This window comes from Pocillopora damicornis, chromosome 8 (genome assembly GCF_964200805.1).
Source record: "Pocillopora damicornis chromosome 8, jaPocDami1.2, whole genome shotgun sequence".
NCBI lineage: Eukaryota > Metazoa > Cnidaria > Anthozoa > Scleractinia > Pocilloporidae > Pocillopora > Pocillopora damicornis.
Window position 1 is genome coordinate 1,793,725 of NC_142677.1, and position 22,688 is coordinate 1,816,412.

The following is a 22,688-nucleotide window of genomic DNA, read 5'->3' on the forward strand; positions in this document are numbered from 1 at the left end:
ATAAGGAAATCTTGCCCGAAGCTCAGATCATGAACAACGTAACAGTTCCGTCTTAGCTTGCTTTGACTAGTGCATGCACGGAGTCATCTTGATTTTCAACTTGAAAGCATGAACTTTCAATCAAAAATAGTTATGCACAAACCTCTGAACTCAAGCAACTTTAGAACTTTCCTTTGCTTTTTATGTCCTTTTCGTCAAGTGCTCTATCATCCTGCGCTAAAACTGAGTAAGAACGATCGTCTTAGAGGCGTCGTCGATCTCTGCGATCCTAAATGAAGATGTATGCTACTTTCCTTCTTAATATGTTTTTCCGCTGGGCAAAGACATTATGTTTCACAAATTTTTAAACAAAAAGTGAAGTACAAATGAGTCGTTATATGAGTTACGAAATGTGAGATCAAGGAAAGAGGATCGAAAAAAACAGGCTTTGGAAAGCGAATAGGTCTTAAACAAATCATTTCTTGTTCGAAAGCAGAAATTAGAAAATGAAATATTCTGGTGGAAAAATAGAACATGAAAAAGGCCTTAAGAATAGCAAATGCAGAATGAAGAGAATAGTTTATAAGAGAGAATAGGTTAAGTCTTCGTTCCTTGGTGACAGTTCTTCAAGATAGATCTCTGAATTGCCTCTCCACAACACAAAGACACGTTAACTAAGAATGAGACCAGTGGAATACGCACGGCGGATATCGTTGATAGAGTGAGCGGACATACGATGTTTATACAAATTTCGCTGCGCTTTTTATCAGACTAAAGCAATCAATTAAAATGATCATTTATTCCAAACGAAAAAGAAATTTCTACGTCAGGAAAGGCTCGATAGGACATGTGGCTATTTACGTCTTTGTTTGTTCGCATGATGTGCTCATTCTCCGTAAATGATAGTCCCTGCTGTCTGTCATCATGTCAAAAAAGGCGACGTGCCTGTTGATATTAAAACTGTTGCGGAACATAAACAAGTTATGATGTTTGAAAACATCGAATGGCAATGCCATTTCCATTAGAAAACCAAACGTTTGTAAAAACCCCTTGTCTTATTCTCCTGTAAAGTCTCATGTGGAAAAAGGCTTTAATAACGCGGAATAGGGCAGTTATTTCTTAGTTAGCTGAGGGGACAAACGAGCAAAGAAATACTCTTTGCGGAAAAAAGCAGCCACAATCTTAGATCAATCAGAGCCAACCAACTGAAGCTCTACCACGATTTCTACAGATAGATAAGTTGAAGTACATTGAAAACACTTAAAGTTCCTGAGAAAGAAAAGACAGTCAATACGATTTCCAAGCAGTTTACATTTTTCTTCGTTTTCTGTTAAATAAAAGGAAAGGACAATGTGTCTATTGAGGTTATCAATAACCTTAAGTTTATCGCAATATTATGGCGACTATGTGAATTTGCTTAAAAAGCCATGACTCTAATTTTGTAGCAAAAATTTAGAAACTTCATCAAACTATTGTTTATATGAAAAACAAAATTCCTCGCCGTAGTTCTGAAAAACTACTTAAAAAGCTATATCAGAGGTTTTAGCTTGACAAATGATTTCAACTCGCTTTACGACAAAATAATCCTATTATATCCAAAACAGTTCTTTAACAATTCTATAGAACTTTGTAAAAAAGGTACCAATAACTGAAAAACAAACTGCTTAAGAAAGGTGAAGGTATTTATAATGTTAGCAAAGTGATACAGTTCTTCCTTCAGTGTTCTTGTCTTACTGCACCTCACTTATAACAAAGGATTTATAAGTCCAGATTGACGTCATCTCCAATCAGAACGAATGGGGCCCATTCCCTCACCGTGTACCTTGTCGTCTCAGATTCTCTCATCCACTTCATGGTCTGATGAAGAGCTTCACTGGCACTCATTTTGTCACACTTGAGATGTCCGTAGAAACGAATCATGAACTTCTTTGTGGCTTTGTCATCCACGGCCCACAGAGAAACCAGCACTGAACGAGCTCCTGAAGCAATGAAGGCTCGAGCGATCCCCACAACTCCCTCGGCTTTCATAATCTTTCCTTTAGCACTGTGACAACAGCTTAGTACAACAAGCTTCGCTCGGATCCGAACCTTGCTAACGTCCGCCAGGGTCAGCATGTAGTCCTCCTTCGTTGGGTTTTTAGGGGAGGATGGGTTAGGTGCACAAGCAATCTCTCCTTTTTCCGCGTCACCATGGGCGGCGATGTGTACCAGACACACATCAGTTATTCGTCGCAGCACTTCTTCTTTCGTGGCTTGCATACCCAACAAAGGCTCCACCTCCAGAAGATCAGCAATTTCTTTAGCTTCCTGCCTAGCTGCTTTCAATTTCGGAAGTGCTGTGACATGACTCACTTGTGGATCGCCAACGATCAGCGCTCCATTCCGGCTGTGATAATTCTCTGGGGAGTCAAGAACCAACTTAAGTGTTGACAACGAAGGAATGATGCGAATACTGCACAAGTCAGACAGGTACTTTCCAGAATCGTCCTGTAGTGCGGCAAAAGGAACCATGACCATAGATCCCTCGGGAACAAGTACAAGCTCTCGGCCCTGAATACGATCAGCAAATGGAGCGATGAGTGACTTGAAAAGTTGATTGGGTAAGTTTTCAACCTCACGTACCTCGTCGTCTGTCTCTTCAAGGAGACGTTTCTCACTGACACTGTCGTGCTGGGTATCATCATCAGCAGCCTGAATGTCATACAAGGCTGACAATGTACGGTCCTCGCAGTTAACGTTTCGACTGCAAAAAAGTGACCTGGAGTTGGCTTCAAGGAGTGTATCAACTTTGGCTTTCTCTTGGGAAATCGCCTCCAATTTCGGACCAAAGTCATTTTTAATTATCCAGAAGATGCTCTCTTTGAGACCAAAGCCAAAATAAACTATAACTTGTCTTTTCGCCAAACTAACCATAAGGCTATTGAGTTCCGTTTCACTAAACTTGGCCTTTTCGTGGATCCTGTATTTCTTTACCAACAGTTCTGTCAATACATGGGCACGACCTTGCTCTGTTGTACATAGAGCCTCGGCAAACTTACCAAGAGCGAGTAGCAGAGAGCAGCGTTGGTGGTAAATCACGATGTTATCTTCTCCGTCTCCTACAGAAAGTTTGGACTCGTCATTTAAAGACTCAATATAGTTTTCATAACCTTTGATGCTTTCAGCCAGGATGTTGCATGCCTCTTCAAAGTGTCCATGTGCAGTAATGTAGGCACCTAGGTGACTAAGAGATTGATGCTTCCCCTCGTACCAACTTCCTGTTAATATTTTGTTTACATCATCAGTACCTTTTTCCGGTTGACCAAGAAGTAGATGTAGATGACAGAGTGCGACGAAGATTTCGTCCCTGCAGATTAAGGTCTGGTATACTGGTTTGTCCTCTTCCCAGACTTCAAGGGCTTTGTGCAAAAGCTTTATGGCTTCGTCAAATTGTTTAAGTTCAACAAGAACAGTACCGAGCCTAATATAAACCCATATTCCTATTTGAGGCAATTTTGCATCGAGTTGCAGTGAGTTCTCGTAAAACTTCTTTGCCTCTTCGTACCTACCATCAGCAAAATGAGCGTTCCCTAAAGCGAAAAGAGCACTGGCTTTCCACCTTTTGTCTCCAATTTCTTCGCTTATTTCAAGAGCTTCCTCAAGTTTCTGAAACGCTTTATTTTTCTGGCCTGGCAAAAGCACCACAAGTGCTAGTGTGATTAGGCATTTAACCTCTAACCACCTGTAACTACCTTTCTGACTCGTTTGAATTAATTTCACTAGAAACTCTGCTACCTCTTCCATCTGACCAATGTAAGTATGAATTATGGCAAGAAGATAGTAGGTAATTGCTTCTGTCTCTATATCGCCGGATTCCTTGGTAAATGAGAGCATTTCTTTTAGACATTCAGTCTTTAGGTCATGTTGGTGACAACCAAAAGCCAGACATAGACACATTATTTGGTGACATAACTTTTCTGTCTCTTTGCTGCCAGTTTTTCTACTTTTAGCAAGAGCAAGTTCAGCATATATCTTTGACTCATTATACTCACCCAAATGTAAATTGACTTCAGCAAGAGAAAAAAATGCTGATTTAGTCCAGTGATCGAACTTCTTTCGTGTTTTATCGTATATTGAGGCTCTTGATGATTTAAATTCCTGTTCGATGAAGTCCAATAGTGTCACCAACTCTTTGTAGAGTTGTAAAGCTGCACGTTGACGCTTGGTGTTCTCCAGGAAACGTGCCACTAACGTTGTAATCTTCACAGCTTCCGCCACATCCACTTTCGTCATATTTAACGGCGTTCTCTGAGTGAGTTAAGTAAAGCCTTCATGAGAAACTCCATACTGTCGAAACTGTATTAAGCAGTCATAAACGCGGAATGGCGGGGTGACCGTCTAGTGCGGGTTTACTTGTAAATACAGTTTCCACAGATTAAGGGTATTATAAAAAGTATAAATAAAGCCACTTTATGCCATAATTGAGCACATAACGTACAGAATCTCGCTCGAAAATACCACTTACTTTGATTTGAGGAGAGAAAAAGTGATCAACACTTATTTAAAGATTTTTTTCCTAATTTTGTTTGAGTGGTCCTACTTTCAGTGACAGTTCAATACAGGAGAAATACAATAAAAACAGGTCATTCAGACTTAGTAAAGGGTGACTGCGACCGCTTAATAGGAGTGACCGCTTAATAGAGATGAAAATTATAGTTCTTAAGGGGAAACAAATTCAGGAGTTTGACAACTGACCGCTTAATACAGGATGACTGCTAAATATGGTGCCACTTAATACAGGTTTGACTTTGTTTAACCATCTCCACAACAATTGAAAAATGTAAGCAATTCAATTATTGAAGAAAGATGTTTTTTCGTCTTGTCAAGCGTGGGACAAAGAAAAAATTCTGAGTCCCCACGAAGAATCGAACCTCAGACCTTCGGATTCCGCGCTCCGATGCTCTAAAAACTGAGCCATAGAGACTCCACGGTGAGCGAGGTCTATTACGAAGTTCATATCACACGTGTCCTGCATACTGCTAGGATCAGCAATGTCGAAAGCGTAATGTTTGTAGATAGAAATACGAGAGATGGTAAGTTTTGAGCTCGATAAAGAAATAGAGAAAGATGTTTTTTCGTTTTGTCACGAGCGTGGGACAAAGAAAAAATCTGAGTCCCCATGAGGAATCGAACCTCAGACCTTCAGATTCCGCGCTTCGATGCTCTAACCACTGAGCCACAGAGACTCTACGGTGAGCAAAGTCTATTACGAAGTTCATATGACACGTGTCCTGCCAACTACTAGGATCAGCAATGTCGAAAGCGTAATGTTTGTAGATAGAAATACAAGAGATAGTAAGTTTTGAGCTCGGTAGGACGCGTGTCATATGAACTTCGTAATAGACCACGCTCACCGTGGAGTCTCTGTGGCTCAGTGGTTCTATTTCTTTACCGAGCTCAAAACTTAAGATCTCCCTATTTCAATTCAATTATTGCCTCCACCCAACTACCTAGCAGGCAGGTTGAAGCACATCCCCACTTCTGCTCGCCTGAATAACGCACGTTTGATAATCATGCATCACTACCAACATACATATCACCACCAGATGTATTTTGACAACGCTTAAATCGTTGCACACGAGTGCATAAATATTACTATTGAAGGCTTTCGTGTTTGCGAAACACTCCTACCACCCCTAAGTCACGAGCATAAAGAAAACGAACACCAACTAAGTAAGCTCTTAATTATAAAACAAATTCACCTTGGCAGCACCTTAGGAAATGTATAGAGAACAGTTTGGAAAATGTGTATGTAAGGGGTAGACAGCTACCCCACCCTAGCCCCCAGAGTAATTTAGTCACGGGGGACGAAAAATTGGATTACGAGGTCGAAGTTAAAAAAAAAATTGAATCATTGAACAATATTTGTCTCTTTAAATATTTGTCTTTACAAGCGAACCCAATATGTATACTGATGTTCGGGTGTAAATGGTAACACTCATACGATCTCCGAAAAAAACAGGTATTTCATTACATCTCCCTTCTTGATTTTACATTGACAATGAAATTACACAGTCAGTTTCAAGAACAATTAAGTTTTCAAAACGACATTGAGGTAAGTACTTTGGAAAACGAAAGAAATTTAGAGATCGCCAGCAGCTGTCAATTTGCCGTAAATTTCCATTTACCCTTTTGGGTTTTTGCTCGTTTCAAAAGAGTTTCCATCTAAAAGCAAAGTGTCGTAGGTTATCTTTTTTCTCTATTTTTTTCTTTCACAAATAAATGTACGTATGGACTGAATTACGGGCTATAAGGAAATCTTGCCCGAAGCTCAGATCATGAACAACGAAACAATTCCGTCTCAGCTTGCTTTGACTAGTGCATGCACGGAGTCATCTTGATTTTCACCTTGAAAGCATGAACTTTCAATCAACAATAGTTATGCACAAACCTCTGAACTCAAGCAACTTTAGAACCCTCCTTTGCTTTTCATGTCCTTTTCGTCAATTGCTCTATCATCCTGCGCTAAAACTGAGTAAGAACGATCGTCTTAGAGGCGTCGTCGATCTCTGCGATCCTAAATGAAGATGTATGCTACTTTCCTTCTTAATATGTTTTTCCTCTGGGCAAAGACATTATGTTTCACAAATTTTTAAACAAAAAGTGAAGTACCAATGAGTCATTATATGAATTAGGAAATGTGAGATCAAGGAAAGAGGATCGAAAAAACAGGCTTTGGAAAGCGAATAGGACTTAAGAAAATAAATTCTTGTTCGAAAGCAGAAATTAGAAAATGAAATATTCTGGTGGAAAAATAGAACATGAAAAAGTCCTTAAGAATGGCAAATGCAGAATGAAGAGAATAGTTTAGAAGAGACAGTAGGTTAAGTCTTCGTTCCTTGGTGACAGTTCTGCAAGATAGATCTCTGAATTGCCTCTCCACAACACAAAGACACGTGTACTAAGAACGAGAGCAGTGGAATACGTACGGCGGATATCGTTGATAGAGTGAGCAGACAAACGATGTTTATACAAATTTCGCTGCGCTTTTTATCAGACTAAAGCAATCAATTGGAATGATCATTTATTTCAAACAAAAAAGAAATTTTCTTCGTCAGGAAATGCTCGAGAGGACATGTGGTTATTTACGTCTTTGTTTGTTCTCATGATGTGCTAATTCTCCGTAAATGGTAGTTCCTGCTGTCTGTCATCATGTCAAAAAAGGCGACGTGCCTGTTGATATTAAAACTGTTGCGGAACATAAACAAGTTATGATGTTTGAGAAAATCGAATGCCAATGCCATTTCCATTAGAAAACCAAACGTTTGTAAAGACCCCTTGTCTCACTCTCCTGTAAAGTCTCATGTGGAAAAAGGCTTAAACAATGCGGAATAGGGCAGTTATTTCTTAGTTAGCTGAGGGGACGAACGAGCAAAGAAACACTCTTCGCGGAAAAAAGTAGCCGCAATGTTATATCAATCAGAGCCAACCAACTGAAGCTCTACCGCGATTTCTACAGATCGATAAGCTGAAGTACATTAAAAACACTTAAAATTCCTCAGAAGAAAGGACAGTCAATACGATTTCGAAGCGGTTTACATTTTTCTTCGTTTTCTGTCAAGTAAAAGGAAAGGACAATGTGTCTATTGAGGTTATCAATAACCTTAAGTTTATCGCAATATTATGGCGACTATGTGAATTTGCTTAAAAAGCCATGACTCTAATTTTGTAGCAAAAATTTGGAAACTTCATCAAACTATTGTTTATATGAAAAACAAAATTCCTCGCCGTAGTTCCGAAAAACTACTTAGCTTGACAAATAATTTCAACTCGCTTTACGACAAAATAATCCTATTATATCCAAAACAGTTCTTTAACAATTCTACAGAACTTTGTAAAAAAAGCTACCAATAACTGAAAAAAAAAATTGCTTAAGAAAGATGATGTTAGCAAAGTGATACAGTTCTCCCTTCAGTGTTCTTGTTTTACTGCACCTCACTTATAACAAAGGGTTTATAAGTCCAGATTGACGTCATCTCCAATCAGAACGAATGGGGCCCATTCCCTCACCGTGTACCTGGTCGTCTCAGATTCTCTCATCCACTTCATGGTCTGGTGAAGAGCTTCACTGGAACTCATTTTATCACACTTCAGATGTCCGTAAAAACGAATCATGAACTCCTTTGTGGCTTTGTCATCCACGGCCCACAGAGAAACCAGCACTGAACGAGCTCCTGAAGCAATGAAGGCTCGAGCGATCCCCACAACTCCCTCGGCTTTCATAATCTTTCCTTTAGCACTGTGAGAACAGCTTAGTACAACAAGCTTCGCTCGGATCCGAACCTTGCTAACGTCCGCCATGGTTAGCATGTAGTCCTCCTTCGTTGGGTTTTGAGGGGAGGATGGGTTAGGTGCACAAGCAATCTCTCCTCTTTCCGCGTCACCATGGGCGGCGATGTGTACCAGACACACATCCGTTATTCGTCGCAGCACTTCTTCTTTCGTGGCTTGCATACCCAACAAAGGCTCCACCTCCAGAAGATCAGCGATTTCTTTAGCTTCCTGCCTAGCTGCTTTCAATTGCGGAAGTGCTGTGACATGACTCACTTGTGGATCGCCAACGATCAGCGCTCCATTCCGGCTGTGATAATTCTCTGGGGAGTCAAGAATCAACTTAAGTGTTGACAACGAAGGAATGATGCGAATACTGCACGAGTCAGACAGGTACTTTCCAGAATCGTCCTGTAGAGCGGCAAAAGGAACCATGACCATAGATCCCTCGGGAACAAGTACAAGCTCTCGGCCCTGAATACGATCAGCAAATGGAGCGATGAGTGACTTGTACAGTTGATTGGGTAACTTTTCAACCTCGCGTACCTCGTCGTCTGTCTCTTCAAGGAGACGTTTCTCACTGACACTGTCGTGTTGGGTATCATCATCAGCAGACTGAATGTCATACAAGGCTGACAATGTACGGTCCTCGCAGTTGACGTTTCGGCTACAAAAAAGTGACCCGAAATTAGCTTCAAGGAGACAATCAACTTCTGCTTTTTCTTGAGACATTACCTCCAAATTCGGGCCTTGTTCATTTGTCATTATCCACAAGATGCTCTTATCGACCGCAGAGCCAAAGAAAACTAAGATTTGACTCTTAGCCAAACTACCCATAAGGCTATATAGGTCAGTTTCACTCAATTTGGCCTTTTCTTGAATGCCGTATTCTTTTGCCAACAGTTCTGTCAATACACGGACACGACCCTGCTCTGCTGTACATAGAGCCTCAGCAAACTTACCAAGAACAAGTAGCAGAGAGCAGCGATGCTGGTAAATTATGATGTTGACTTCTATATCCCCTACAGAAAGTTTGGACTTGTCATTTAAAGACTCAAAATAGTTTTCATAACTTTTGATGCTTTCAGCCAGAATGTCGCATGCCTCTTCAAAGTGTCCGTGTGCGGTAATGTAGACACCTAGGTAACTAAGAGATACATGCTTGCTTTCGTGCCAACTTCCTGTTAATATTTTGTTTACATACTCAGTAGCTTTTTCCGGCTGACCAAGAAGTAGATGTAGGTGACAGAGTACGGCGAAGATTTCGTTCCTGCAGAGTAAGGTCTGGTATACTGGTTTGTCCTCTTCCCAGATTTCAAGGGCTTTGTGTAAAAGCTTCATGGCTTCGTCAAATTGTTTAAGTTCAACAAGAACAGTACCGAGCCTAATATAAACCCATATTCCTATTTCAGGCAATTTTGCCATGAGTTGCAGTGAGTTTTCGTAAAACTTCCTTGCCTCTTCGTACCTACCATCAGCAAAATGAGCGTTCCCTAAATCGAAAAGAGCACTGGCTTTCCACCTCTTGTCTCCAATTTCTTCGCTTATTTCAAGAGCTTCCTCAAGTTTTTGAAACGCTTTGTTTTTCTGGCCTGGCAAAAGCATCGTATGTCCTAGTGCGATTAGGCTTTTCATCTCTAACCACCTGCAACAACCTTTCTGACTCGTTTGAATTGATTTCTCTAAAAACTCTGCTGCCTCTTCCATTTGACCAACTTCAAAATGTCTCATAGCAAGTAAATAGCAGGCAGTTGCTTCTGACTCTGTATCGCCGGACTCCTTGATAACTGAGAGCATTTCTTTTAAACATACAGTGTCTCGGTCATGTTGGCTACAACCAAAAGCCAGACATAAACATATTATTCGATGACATAACTTTTCTGTCTCTTTGCTTCCAGTTTCTCTACTTTTAGCAAGGGCAAGTTCAGCATATGTCTTTGACTCATTATACTCACCCAAATGTAAGTTGACTTGAGCGAGGGAAACAAATGCTGATATAGTCCACTCATCGAGTATCTTTCGTGTTTTATCATTCAGTGTGGCTTTTGATAAATTAGACTCCTGTTTGATGAATTCCAATAGTGTCACCAACTCTTTGTACAATTGTAAAGCTGCTCGTCGACGCTTGGTGTTTTCTAGGAAGCGTGCCACTGACGTTGTAATCTTCACAAAGGCTCCACCTCCAGAAGATCAGCGATTTCTTTAGCTTCCTGCCTAGCTGCTTTCAATTGCGGAAGTGCTGTGACATGACTCACTTGTGGGTCGCCAACGATCAGCGCTCCATTCCGGCTGTGATAATTCTCTGGGGAGTCAAGAATCAACTTAAGCGTTGACAACGAAGGAATGATGCGAATACTGCACGACTCAGACAGGTACTTTCCAGAATCGTCCTGAAGTGCGGTAAATGGAACCATGACCATAGATCCCTCGGGAACAAGTACAAGCTCTCGGCCCTGAATTCGATCAGCAAATGGAGCGATGAGTGACTTGTACAGTTGATTTGGTAAGTTTTCAGCCTCAAGGTCCTCGTCGTCTGTCTCCTCAAGGAGACGTTTCCCCCTGACTCCGTCGTGCTGAGTATCATCAGCAGCATACTGAATGTCATACAAAGCTGACAATGAACGGTCCTCACAGTTAATGCTTCGGCCGTAAGAAAATGACTCGATATAAGTCTTCAGGGGAGAATCTTGATTGGCCCCTTTTGGATTCCTCATCTCCAATGTGGCATCATTCTTCATTATCCAGAACGTGATTCTTTTACCTCTTGGAGTGGCGATAAATACTAAAATTTGATTATCATTCAGACGCTTTAGAAGTATATTGAGGTCATTTTCACTTAGCTCTGCCTCTTCTCGAATGGCATATTTCTCTGCTAACAGTTCCGCCAATAGGCGGGCACGGCCTCTCTCTGCTGTACACAAAGCTTGGATGGGCTTACCCAGAGCCATAAGCAAGAGGTAATGATGCCTGTACAATTCAAAGTGTTGTTCCATGTCCCCGGCAGAAAGTCTGAACTCATCATTGAAAAGGCCACGCCCACTTTCATAGCATTTGATACTTTCAGAAATAATGTCACATGCCTGTTCCAATTTCCCATTTACACTGAAAAAGGAACCTAACTGAAAGAGGCTTACAGACCGATCCAAGTTATTTTTGGGCCAATCTTCCGTTAATATTTGCTTTACACATTCGTCAGCTTTATCGTGTTGGCCAAGCAGTAGGTATATCTTACAGAATGTGATATAAATGTCGCCTTTAGAGAGTGTGGTCTGCTTTGCTAAATTGCCTTCTTCACAGAGTTCAAGGGCTTTCTCTATGCTCTTCATGGATTCCTCATATTGTTGAAGTTCAATGAGAAGTTCAGCGTTGTGATAGTAGGCCCATGTTCCTAAGTCTGGGACATGAAACTCCTTACTGACTCGAATCACTTTCTGGTAATATTCCTTTGCTTTATCGTATTGACCAATATCTTTATAAGCATGTCCCAATGCTATGAGCACTATAGATTTAATCATTCCCCCTTCAATCTCTTCGCTAACTCGAAGGGCTTCCTGCAGTCTCTCGAATGCCTCGTTTTGCTGGCCTGACGAAAGTACATTATTTGCCAGTAGGTTTAAACAATCAACTAGTCTCCCCTGGTGTCCATCGATCTGACGTATTTGTATTGATTTCTCAACAAACTCTACTGCCTGTTCTTTTTGACCTACGAAGGAATAACATAATCCTAGCTGGAAATAGATCTCTGCTTCTTTTACTGTGTCACCAGTTTCCTTGGTAATTGCAAGCATTTTCATGAGACATTCAATCTTTTGGTCATATCGCTCAATACTCATAAAACACTTCCAAAATATTCTGTAACACGCTCGAGCTATATCTTTTCTGGCATTTTCGTGATTTAAGACAATTGCAAAAGCAATTTCAGCATTTATTTTTGACTCCAAGTGGTTACCAAGGCACGATTCGCTCTCAGCGAGGGCAAGATGTACTAGCATTATCATGTGATCTATTACCTTTCGTGGTTCTTCATTTCTCGGGCCTAACAAAGTCTTTCGTATTACTTCAGGTATTGCTTCTGATATTAAACTGAAGGACTTTTGGACCGATCTCAACAGGTTCAACCATTCTTTATAGAATTCTGAGGCTGCTTGGCTGCGATGGCTGTTTTCAGAGTAACACGCCACTGTTTTATCCGCAGCTTTGCAGACATCTACTTCGTCCTTTTTAAACGCTGCGCTCTGAGGAATAACGAGAAAGCCGTGATAAGGCGCTCTACAATTATTCAGTGTGTGATCACTACAGGCTAAAAAGTTGGGCGATGTTAATTTAGTTGAAATTTGGGAGTGATTCTAAATTGCAGTAGGAAAGCTAATATTGGGTCGCACAGAGGAAGCATAAGGTCATAAATTCACTTAGAAATGCTTTGTCAGTGTGCTTCACGTATAAAATTATTCCAATGGAGTGTCAGTTAAACATTTATTTGATCCATTACCTTTCGTGGTGCATTTTTTTGGTGTAAGGATTCTTCGATGAACTCTAACAGCGTCGTCGACTCCATGTAAAATTCTCTTGCTGCGTGATCATGGTGAATGTTCGCAAAGTAAAGTCCCACGGATACACACATGTCTACGGCTTTCAAGACATCTTTCAAGATATGTTCTTTCTCCATGGTTAATACCCGAGCTCTGAGTAAGCAAAACAAGACCGTGTTAAGACGTCATACGATAATCCAGAGACTGATATGCCTCACTCGTCCTTAGTCGTCTCTCTAATCTTAAGCAACGTGGGAAGCGTGGGGAAGATGGGAAAAAGTAAAATTCCCATCGTCCCCTTCGTCGCGGTAGAGCTAGTATCTCGGGACCCCGTGGCCGTAGTCGATTGAAGACTAGTTGGTAGTTATACCCGGTGTGGTGCCAATATATTTTTTAGCACAAAAGTAGCCTGAGTATTAGGGTATTATGGTGAATGAAATAAAAAACATTACCAAACTGACAAGGGCTTTATGCTAAACTTTTCGCCAAAAATGCTCTTAACTTGATTACTTACTGTGGGTTCACAAAGCAATTTGTTTTCTTCATTGTATTTATGCCCTTACATGCTACTCATTAGCAGGCGAGTAATCACCAGAGTTTGAAAAATTGCGAGATGCCAATTGCCTCTCCTTGAAAACGAGGTAAGCGCGAGGCCTTTAAACGAAACTTATTTTTATTCCATGCAAATAAAACCCATTTTAACAAGAAAAGCTTTACACAAAACATCATTTCCAAATTGATGGATTTTTGAACTCGGGAATGCCCAGATGGAGATGGAGATTGCGATACAAAGGCGTAGAAAAATCTCCACCAAACGCTCAGATTACAGGGAGAAGGGGAGTTGAGTTAACTGGATTTCCATTCAAATAAAACTGTACAATTGCAGAAAATTTGATAAGGTTGATTTACCGTTGAAACATACGATTGCGTGTTTAATTATATTCGCGAAACGAAAACCGCAAACAGTACTTACCGAGGGATTAGCGTTAGTCAGAGAGAGGGCACTTCGTGATTCGCAGGAAAATCTTCGCTTTCCGAACATGCCTCGAGCGGAAGGGTTTTTCTAGCCGACCATTGCTGCAGACAGGGTTTCAACAACCTCGTATTACAATCGCATGTATCATAGATCAATCAACAAAATCGAGTCACGCTACAATTACACGGTTAACTTATGAGAAAAGAACAATAAATTTCTATTCTTCTGCTCCCTGTGCTCGGGTTAAACGTTTTGTGATGACAAGAATTTATCTTGAGAATTCTCAGCGATACATAAATCAAACCATCGATAACCAATTAACAAGAAGGAATACCACAAAAATTAAAACTCCTATGAGATTCATGAAGATCATCAGGTATTTTGAATATGGAAGCGACCTTCGCAGTTCTGAAGACTACTTAGGCAGTAGTGAAAATAACGCCCGAAAAAGAAATTCTGGCCTGTACGGGATGACCTCTGCGATAACGTTGCAGCGCTCTACCAACTGAGCTGACAAGCAAACTGGGAGCTGGTCATTAATGGCCAGTAGTGTTCATAACTGCGAAGATCGCTTTCATATTCATTTCTTTATTTGCAATTCACGCATATGATTTTCATATATTTACAGTCAGTTACGAGGTATTTTGTTACGGTTTCTCCTAAATCGATTTTATATTTACATGGAAAGTGCATCGCGATAAGAACAACCAGTTTTTGAAACGAATGATATAAGTATTCTGAAAAACGAAATCTTCGAAGCAGCACTGAAATCTTGCCCGAAGCTTGATTTACAGAAAGCACTTCCACAATCCGCTTTCACTCAGTAAGCTTGATTTTACCCTAAAACCTTTACCTTAAAAGCAAAAATACTCACACAAAAACCTTAAGATTGAAGCAAATTTTGAATCTTCCCTCGTTTTATGCCTTCCTGAACTTGGCTCCTTCATCCAGCAATAAAACAGTGAAAATCGAAACATTTACATAGTTGCTCAATCCGCTGTGCAAAAATATTGTTTAACGATGGGGAAGGCGAGTGAATGAAAATGAAAAAGTGAAAGTCCTAAATGTAGAATCTGGGAAAAGGGTTCGGGAAAATGCCCTCGAAAAGCGAATTGAGCGTAAGGAAGGAAACTTCCTGTTGGAAAGCGAAAATAAAAAAAATTAAATTTGCAATGTAGAAAAATAGAACGATGAATATATGACAATTGCGGCAAAAAATGCAGACGGGAGTGGTACTGGGATAGAGAAGAATGATACGGATAGCAAATGACAATCTTAAAAAAATCAGGATACTTTTTCTAGGATATAAAAAGATCGACAAAGCCGTCCAACTTAAACTGATAGAAGACCTTGATTAAATAACAAACAAGGCTTAAGTAACTCGAAATATTGGGTTCTCATTATTGAAGGTTATACACTTGTGGTTTCATTCAAAAAAGACACCAGCGGAAAAAAAATCACTTGATGCTCTCTTATGGATACAAGCAGCCCTTCTTACGACCGCTTTCACGATGAAATTAACACCAGCACATTCTCAATCAGGGAGCTGTGGATAGGGCACTTACTTTTCAAGGTTAAGATTTAGAAGTTTCCTTTGGTTTTGAAATTCCACGCGATACCGGAGAAAAATATACCAATATATGAAACTAGTAACTAATTTGAATCAATTAACTTCACATCGAGCAGGTTGCAAGCATGATCGGTGAGACGCGAGGAGATGATATTCTTGGGACCTCTTCCCCAGCGATCAGTTCGTGCCTCACCTTCGGGGCGAGGCTAGGGCAAGATACGCATTTCACCGAGACGAGCAGAGAAAAGTGCGAGGCGAACTTATTAAGGGGGTAGACATGTGGGTGGAAAAGTTTCTTCTTGCGCTCTTACTCGCGTATGCGGCGCCCTTCGCACTTCCTTCTCTTCAGACCAACAGGAGAAAGTACAAAGTGAGTGCGAACCTCCCCTGTCCCGCCCTTGGCTCGATGTTCTCGTCCACTTTGCACTTCCCCTCCTCTGCGAACTAAAATCAGCGACAAAATTAGTCGACACGTAACATTCGTGCAGCCACATTTAGGGAGGTATTAAGAAATAAAAACTTGAATTCAAGTGCAGCTCACTCCTTCTTCCACTCAATATCGTGCAATCACGGATCGAAAAACCAGGTGCAACATAACACAAGGAGAGAGGGGTTGAAAGTGAGGGTATCAGGGCTAAAATTGGTAAAATATTCCTGAATACTGCGTTGTCATTGATGATAAGTCAACACTTTTTTTTGTTTTTGGTTGTGGTTAACGAGAACCATTCTCGTGAGTAGCGAGCTCGATTTTACGGACAACTCTTTCACGATCATTGGGCCGCTTTCGCCTACGAAACTTCCGTTATAATTGGTGGAAAAATCAACCATTGTTGAAATAAGTCAATCCCAGAATCAACATCTCGGTTTGATTACTGTATCATCTTACTTTACAAGTCACTAAAATTCACAAAAACGCTAATGATTAAATTGAAATAGCAATTGAACGCTTTATTCGTATGTACCTATAAACATCCATTCATCCAAAAATAGACAGACAAAAAGTAAGTTAAAGCACGATTTCGCGATACTAAATTAGTTAAATCAACTTTAAATTATTAATTAGAGGTAGCTAGTTACATTTTATATTTACTCAAAAAAGGCTCCATTTTTGTTCCCTAAAAATTTAGTGTGCAGAAAGCACAGTAAATATTTTCTTTATATTTGCTTCCTTTTCATTTCCTTTTTCCTTTTTCTCCTTTCTTTCATGGTGCGATCTTTAATTCCTTCCCATGTGTGTTTTTTACCTAGTCCACCCCAGCCAATGACGAAAGGGAAAGTAGGTTTTTGAACAAACTGCATTACGTTCTTTGCTATGCACCGTAATGCCATGCAAGCTGAGCTGACGATCTTAGCGTGCGCAAATGTGAGCAAAGAAGTTGGAAAGAAAGGATGGGATTTCGCAACAATGATCATTGTTAAAACTTTTCATTTTTCTAACAGCTTTTCGTAAATAATTCTGTCCGAGACGACTCAGTGACCCTCCCCATATCGGTAAAACAAAATCGACTTGTCATTACAAAATGCACAAAGTACCCTAAGCACTAATTCGATTTATGAGTTTTTCATAAATCATTGTGAATCTCAAACAATGACAGGTCGCGAAAAAGGAAAATAGAATCACTTTAAAAAAATCTCGGCTATTGAATAAAATCATTGCAACTTCAGGATGAACAATTTTCAGGAAAGTAGTTTGCTTGACAAGAAAATTCTGATTTTTTAACGCTGGTCAGGTCTTGAAGCGTCACATGGCACCGCTCTCACTTTTCTCTTGATGTTTGTGCTGAGCCAGTGCTGCTAGTCTCTTGTCTCGTAAATTCCTTCTTTCATTTAGTTGATCTAAAGGAATGCTTTCATTAAACACCTTTTCAATCTTGTCCAACGTATCACCAGCTAATTTCCGCGGTCCCCCTTCTTCTTCGCAGACACGCACAATATTTTCTCCGTATCTCTCACAGTAATCTCTGATTCCTAACAAATGAACACGTCACGTAAGATTCAAATGCCAGATGGGTCTCTCAAATCATTCTTTCTTTCGCGTTGTTACAACCGTGAATGAACAAGTCGCGATTGGTTTTTCTACTTTATCTGGTTAGTTGAGAAAGTTGCATGACTTTCCTACAAAACCAATAGACAGCAATGAAGTAACGCCAAGGCTGCGCCTTAAAAAAAAAAAATACGCGCATGAGGGTCGTAGAAAGGCCGGAAATAGCTTTCGAGATACAAGCTGAAAGAATAAAGGCTTCGAGACAAATATTTCCCCACCCCTCTCTCCCACCCTCCTCAACTCAGTCGACATGAACGTAGGGAAAAATAAAAGTGTTATAACTTCTAAATAATAACATACCATTGGCGTTTAGATGCATGGTTTCAAATGGGCCAATCAGAGCGTAACGCAGTCCAAGACCTTCTGTCACTGCGGTCTCGATATCTTCAGGCGAACAAATGCCATCCTCAGAAAAAGAAAAAATATCAATTTACTAGAAACATGTTATCATGTCTTTTCGTAAGGTTACCATACATCACTTTAGAAATCTGAATTGCTTAATACCATTATAGACTGAAGTGGGAACGTACTTATTTCGACGAAACAATAAATCTACTGTAAACTCAGGCAAAGTGAGGACAGAGAATCAGCGTCGATCACAGGAAAATGCAAGTGAAAAAGACGGATTTGCTTTATTGAAAGAATAGTAAGGGCCAGTTTTTAACTCGATGCCTTATCCAAACCACGTTTTTATGCAATCAGTGGGCCTCAGGCTTTCTATTTGAGAGGGGTGATTTTAATGAAATAAATGTCCTTCCACGATCAGCTTTTGGCTTTCTTGACGCTGTTTACAAAATAAAATGTTCAGATAAAAGGTCCAGCTACATTGAGGTATGTTTAAGACGCACTTTTGCTAAACAAAACTTTTGTTCAAATAATCAGGCCTAAAAGTTTATGGCTCTGACGTTGTTCCAACTAATTACCACTTGGCACGCTGCTTCCTTGAAAAGGAAAGCAAGACCAGTGCAATCTGGAATAACTTCCCATCCTCATTTTTACAATTACTCTAACATGTGGTGAACTAAAACACCGATTGCACACAAAAGTGCTCAGAGGTAACAAACTAATTAAAAGTAATTTCTATGTTTATGTCATCCTTGAGCCAGTCACATCATTACAAGAGAAAGTCTATCACAAATCGAGAAACACCACAAATTAACCTAGCCAATTTGATCAGCAGTACACTAATCTTGTTTGTGGATTTTGACTACCTACTAACAATAATCTCTCTACAACAGGCACTGTGCTACTTCCAGCTAATCCCCACCCCCCTCAAACATCCATCACCTGCCCATCCCCCATGCAAAACTTCCTGTTACCTCTACCAATCTCCAAGACTCCATGATGACAGCATACTGTAGACGATTCAAAACAAATCCATTCACTTCTTTCTTGGTTACAACAGGTGACTGGCCAATCTGTTTCATTAGAGCAACTGTCTGGTCTGTTATTTTACTGTCTGTCCAAGGTGCTGGAACAACTTCTACCAATGGTACATAGTATGGAGGGTTAATCTGATAATTGCAAAACCAAAAACAACGTTCATTGCAAATCACGCTAAAATTAATTGTGCTTATGCAATAAGTTATCTTCACAAAAATGTGATAAAGTTAAACCCTTTAAACTTTAAGAGTGATTGCATCTAATTTCTCCTTACAATATCCACTGTTAAATCAAACATTTAGGTCATGAGAATAAGGGAAATGATCACTCAAAAGAGAAGCTCATATTGTTAAACAAATTCTCCCTGACAGCACCACTGGAGATGTATGGAGAACAGAATGAAGAATATGCTTTCTAATCTTAGGGTGTAAAGAGGACAAAAGGAAATATGAGCAAGGTTAAAATACCGATGTGCACATGAATACATAGAGGCACAAAGATTAATTTTGAAGAAATGTAAAATGGTTTCTGTGTCTACATAGCCTGATGTAAACACACAGGAGGTTGGGAGAACATGAGATAAGCGTAGGAAACCAAAATAACTGATGAAAGAGGAACAAAAACCATGTTTATATACGCTCATGTAAAATGGTTTTATGGCCAATCAGAGCGTGCGTACTATTTGAATTATTTTATAAATAACATTGTAAGCATGCTTTTTTACTAGGACTGGTTTATCAATTTGTTTTTGTTCAGGTTAGATTGTTTTTCGTCATCACTGGAGTTAGTTCATTTGTTCCTTTTTCTCTCTCACCAAGTAAGGTGAGTTAGTCTTGTCAAGTTTAGTCTAGTCAACAATGAGTAAGGTCTTAATGATACTTTGACACTCACTGGATGGGCTACAATACACTGACTGCGATGCTTCAGAGATTCCGTGAACTTTGAAGGCACTATACATGATGTTGAACTAGCTAATATCATGTCATCAGAAGTAATACTTTTATCCAGGTTTTCAAAAACTTTCTTCTTCAGGTCCAGATTTTCTGGAGTACATTCCTAATCCAAAATGAAACACCAACATAGTAAATTAATATGCTATTGATCAATATTTATATTCAATCAAACAGTTTTTATTTATCAATAATCAAATAACCCCTTAACCCCTAGGAGTGACTGGTATCTTATTTCTCTTTACCATATCACCCCTGAATCAAACACTAAGGTCAGGAGAATAAAGGAACTGATCACCCACTAAAGAAGATCTTGATTGTTAGATAAATTCTCCATGTCAGTATCTTAGGAAATGTTTAGAGAACAGTATGGAGAATATACATACTGATTTTGGGGTGTTAAGGGTTAATGATTTGTCTTTGAATTCTACCTGGACGTACGTAGCTCCATCCAATGCCTTTACAAGGTCATCATAGCTGGTAACTAACTTAAATGCCTCCTGAGCTGTCATGCCTGGACTACGCATCAAGCCTTTCATCTCCATATCATGCAGCTGGGACTCAATACTTGTCAATGCATTAGTCAGTTGACTGGCTACTGTATCATAAAGAGCAACAGTGAAACCAGCACTGGAGAAAATCTGCAAAAAATGGCACAACTAAGGGTAAATTTAGTCTGAGGTTAGTCAAATTTGACTTGTGCAGCACCAAACCCAAGCAAAAAAGATTTCATGTGTCTAACATTACGAGCAGCAGCTGAAGAAAAAACACACCCACTAACTGAAATCATGGGATTTCAAATTAAGTCATCTAACTTTAAACTACATTTTGTAACAATTACTAACACAAAAATTGTCATAGAGCGCTTTGCAGTTATTACTTACCACAGACCAAGATCTTCCTATTAACCCACTAGTGAAAAAAAGACAAATGATAAAATTAAAAGCTCATGAGATAAAATTAAAAAATTAAGTATATATAGTTTGTTGTATTTCTGACACAAGCAAAACAAGTAAAAGCTGAACAAGTTACTCTAGAGCCTAGAATCAATTTAAAAAATGGTTTTCAAAGAAAGAAGTCAACCACATCTACTGGTGATCACAATAGATGAATTTCTTTGACAGAGAGTTTCACGTTAACACAATGCCAGAAGATACATTAGTAAGCAGTTAATCATATAAACAGCAAGCTCCAAAGGGTCTTACGTTCACCATCTTACCAGTATGTAACTGGAGTCACACACAAAATTGCCCAATCATATTGGGAAATGGAAAGTGATTCCAAATTAATTTTGGATTGTGACAATCAGTGCCTATGGTGAAAGTAAGCAATAAATGACAAAGAATTTGTGTCAAAATTCCCACCTGCCAATAATAGTGACTTTTCCTTTGCTGTTTGAAGTGGCCATTTCTAACATAAAAGAGGTTTATCCTTTTGTGAAATTTATCAATGGCAAGTTTAATTAATAAAACTGCATCAATTGGCTTTATCACTACAGACATATGGAATTCATGTCAGTGCAGACTAAGGAGCAGTACCCTCTGAATAGCCCACTGGCTTCTAAAATGTTATTTTTCAAAGGATTTGAGTTTTAATGACTCCATGAATTGAGAATATAAATTTATCCAGATGAAACATGAAAATTGATTAATATCATTTAATCAAACCTCCACCCTTCTTGAAATTCCTCAATCTCAAATTAACATTTTCTCAGAAAACATATGAGAAAATACCCTTGCATCAGAAGAATGCAGCAGTTAATTTATATGTGGCTAAAAAAATATGGTACACCCATAATCTACACCCCACAGGAAATTTAGTACGTAAAAAACGCATGGCGCTGGACATGATCTACACAATATAAATATTTTTTCTTGCATCACAATACCCAAGTTGGTCAGTGGCAATCAACACAAATACAATAAAAGTTTATGCAATTAGTCAAATAAACACTCAGACATCTCTAAGATCCCATCAGATAGCACCCATTCTTTCAAATCCCAAAGGATTTTTTAAAATTATTTTCAAAATAATGTCCAATTTTGTGTTAAGTCTTAAATTACACAGATCTGTAATCAATAAATTTGTCAGATGGCCCATGTGACAAGCTTAGCAGGGTAGGGCATCAGATATCGGAGGAAGGAACGTAAGGTTAATGAATGATCGATATAACAATAGTAGAGGGGAACTGAGGTTCCGGTCGTGCTAAAGATGAGTCACTGTGGGTAACTAGTATAACACAATTTGAATCTCAAAAGGATAGACACAAAAGGTTATCTTTTCTTTTCTGCGAATCTCATCAGTCTCGAAACCTGACCACGATGGACTAAGCGGGAATAACGAAGGAAAAAAATGAAGAAAACATGGCATTCTTTAAATGTATGTCCGGAGTGCTCACTCTTCTCTATGTGTGATAAAAAGTAATTAATTTCAAATCGTGTCCATAAGTATTTATGTATCGTGAATAAAATTATGAACAAAAAGGGAGTCGCCATAACGTGATCTGATCAGTTAGGTGTGCCTTGGCTGGTAAGGTATTTTAATACACCACACAAACAATTAGCATTGCTGAAAAATTTTGGGAAAAATCATAGAAAATTATTCCTTGCGTGACACAAGCAGTAGATCGATAACCGCGGTCTTATTTTTCGAATCTGACTTACGTTAGTTAATCATATTGTATTTAACCAAAGAAAAATCCCTAAATGATAAAAGTAATTAATATTGACGAACCTGCCCTTGTTTGTCGACTTGGGGCGCCGATCAGGAAGAGAAAAAATTCCCGTTAGGCTAAGAAGGGAAAGTGACTCAATTACGACATTTCCAGGTTTGGAGTGCGGCCACAAGTGATACCTGGGAAGACGACAAAATCCTCTGGGGTGGTGTACGTAAGGGCGAGATCTGGAAACGTCTTATCAATCCTACAAGCAAAGTGTGCGATGAAACA

General features: G+C 39.5%; 4 protein-coding genes across 7 annotated transcripts; all 4 read right to left on the reverse strand.

The window, feature by feature from the left end:
* Nucleotides 1-799: 799 nt before the first annotated feature.
* On the reverse strand, nt 800-4,262 carry LOC149040897 (uncharacterized). The gene has a single exon (XM_089180419.1). It carries the CDS (start codon nt 4,249-4,251, stop codon nt 1,738-1,740), a length of 2,514 nt encoding a protein of 837 aa, XP_089036545.1. The 5' UTR covers nt 4,252-4,262; the 3' UTR covers nt 800-1,737.
* Nucleotides 4,263-7,014: 2,752 nt separating this feature from the next.
* Nucleotides 7,015-10,298, reverse strand: LOC149040898 (tetratricopeptide repeat protein 28-like). Its single transcript, XM_089214660.1, has 2 exons — nt 10,276-10,298; nt 7,015-10,192 (listed from the first exon to the last, which is right to left on the reverse strand). Exons 1-2 carry the CDS (start codon nt 10,296-10,298, stop codon nt 7,972-7,974), a joined length of 2,244 nt encoding a protein of 747 aa, XP_089070786.1. The 3' UTR covers nt 7,015-7,971.
* Nucleotides 10,299-10,454: 156 nt separating this feature from the next.
* Nucleotides 10,455-15,791, reverse strand: LOC113664509 (uncharacterized). 4 transcript variants are annotated; one of them, XM_089180421.1, is made up of 4 exons: nt 14,677-15,791; nt 13,792-13,895; nt 12,779-12,971; nt 10,455-12,524 (listed from the first exon to the last, which is right to left on the reverse strand). In XM_089180421.1, exons 3-4 carry the CDS (start codon nt 12,953-12,955, stop codon nt 10,455-10,457), a joined length of 2,247 nt encoding a protein of 748 aa, XP_089036547.1. In that variant the 5' UTR covers nt 12,956-12,971; nt 13,792-13,895; nt 14,677-15,791. The 4 variants fall into 4 exon arrangements, with proteins under 4 accessions (XP_089036547.1, XP_027035914.2, XP_089036546.1 ...); XM_027180113.2 differs by having other exon boundaries at nt 14,669-15,791; XM_089180420.1 differs by having other exon boundaries at nt 13,792-13,917; nt 14,669-15,791.
* Nucleotides 15,792-16,286: 495 nt separating this feature from the next.
* LOC113664513 (lambda-crystallin) lies at nt 16,287-22,592 on the reverse strand. Its single transcript, XM_089180468.1, has 8 exons — nt 22,475-22,592; nt 21,106-21,151; nt 20,626-20,653; nt 20,173-20,382; nt 19,683-19,847; nt 18,728-18,922; nt 17,709-17,814; nt 16,287-17,332 (listed from the first exon to the last, which is right to left on the reverse strand). Exons 2-8 carry the CDS (start codon nt 21,147-21,149, stop codon nt 17,106-17,108), a joined length of 975 nt encoding a protein of 324 aa, XP_089036594.1. The 5' UTR covers nt 21,150-21,151; nt 22,475-22,592; the 3' UTR covers nt 16,287-17,105.
* Between the last annotated feature and the right edge of the window lie 96 nt (nt 22,593-22,688).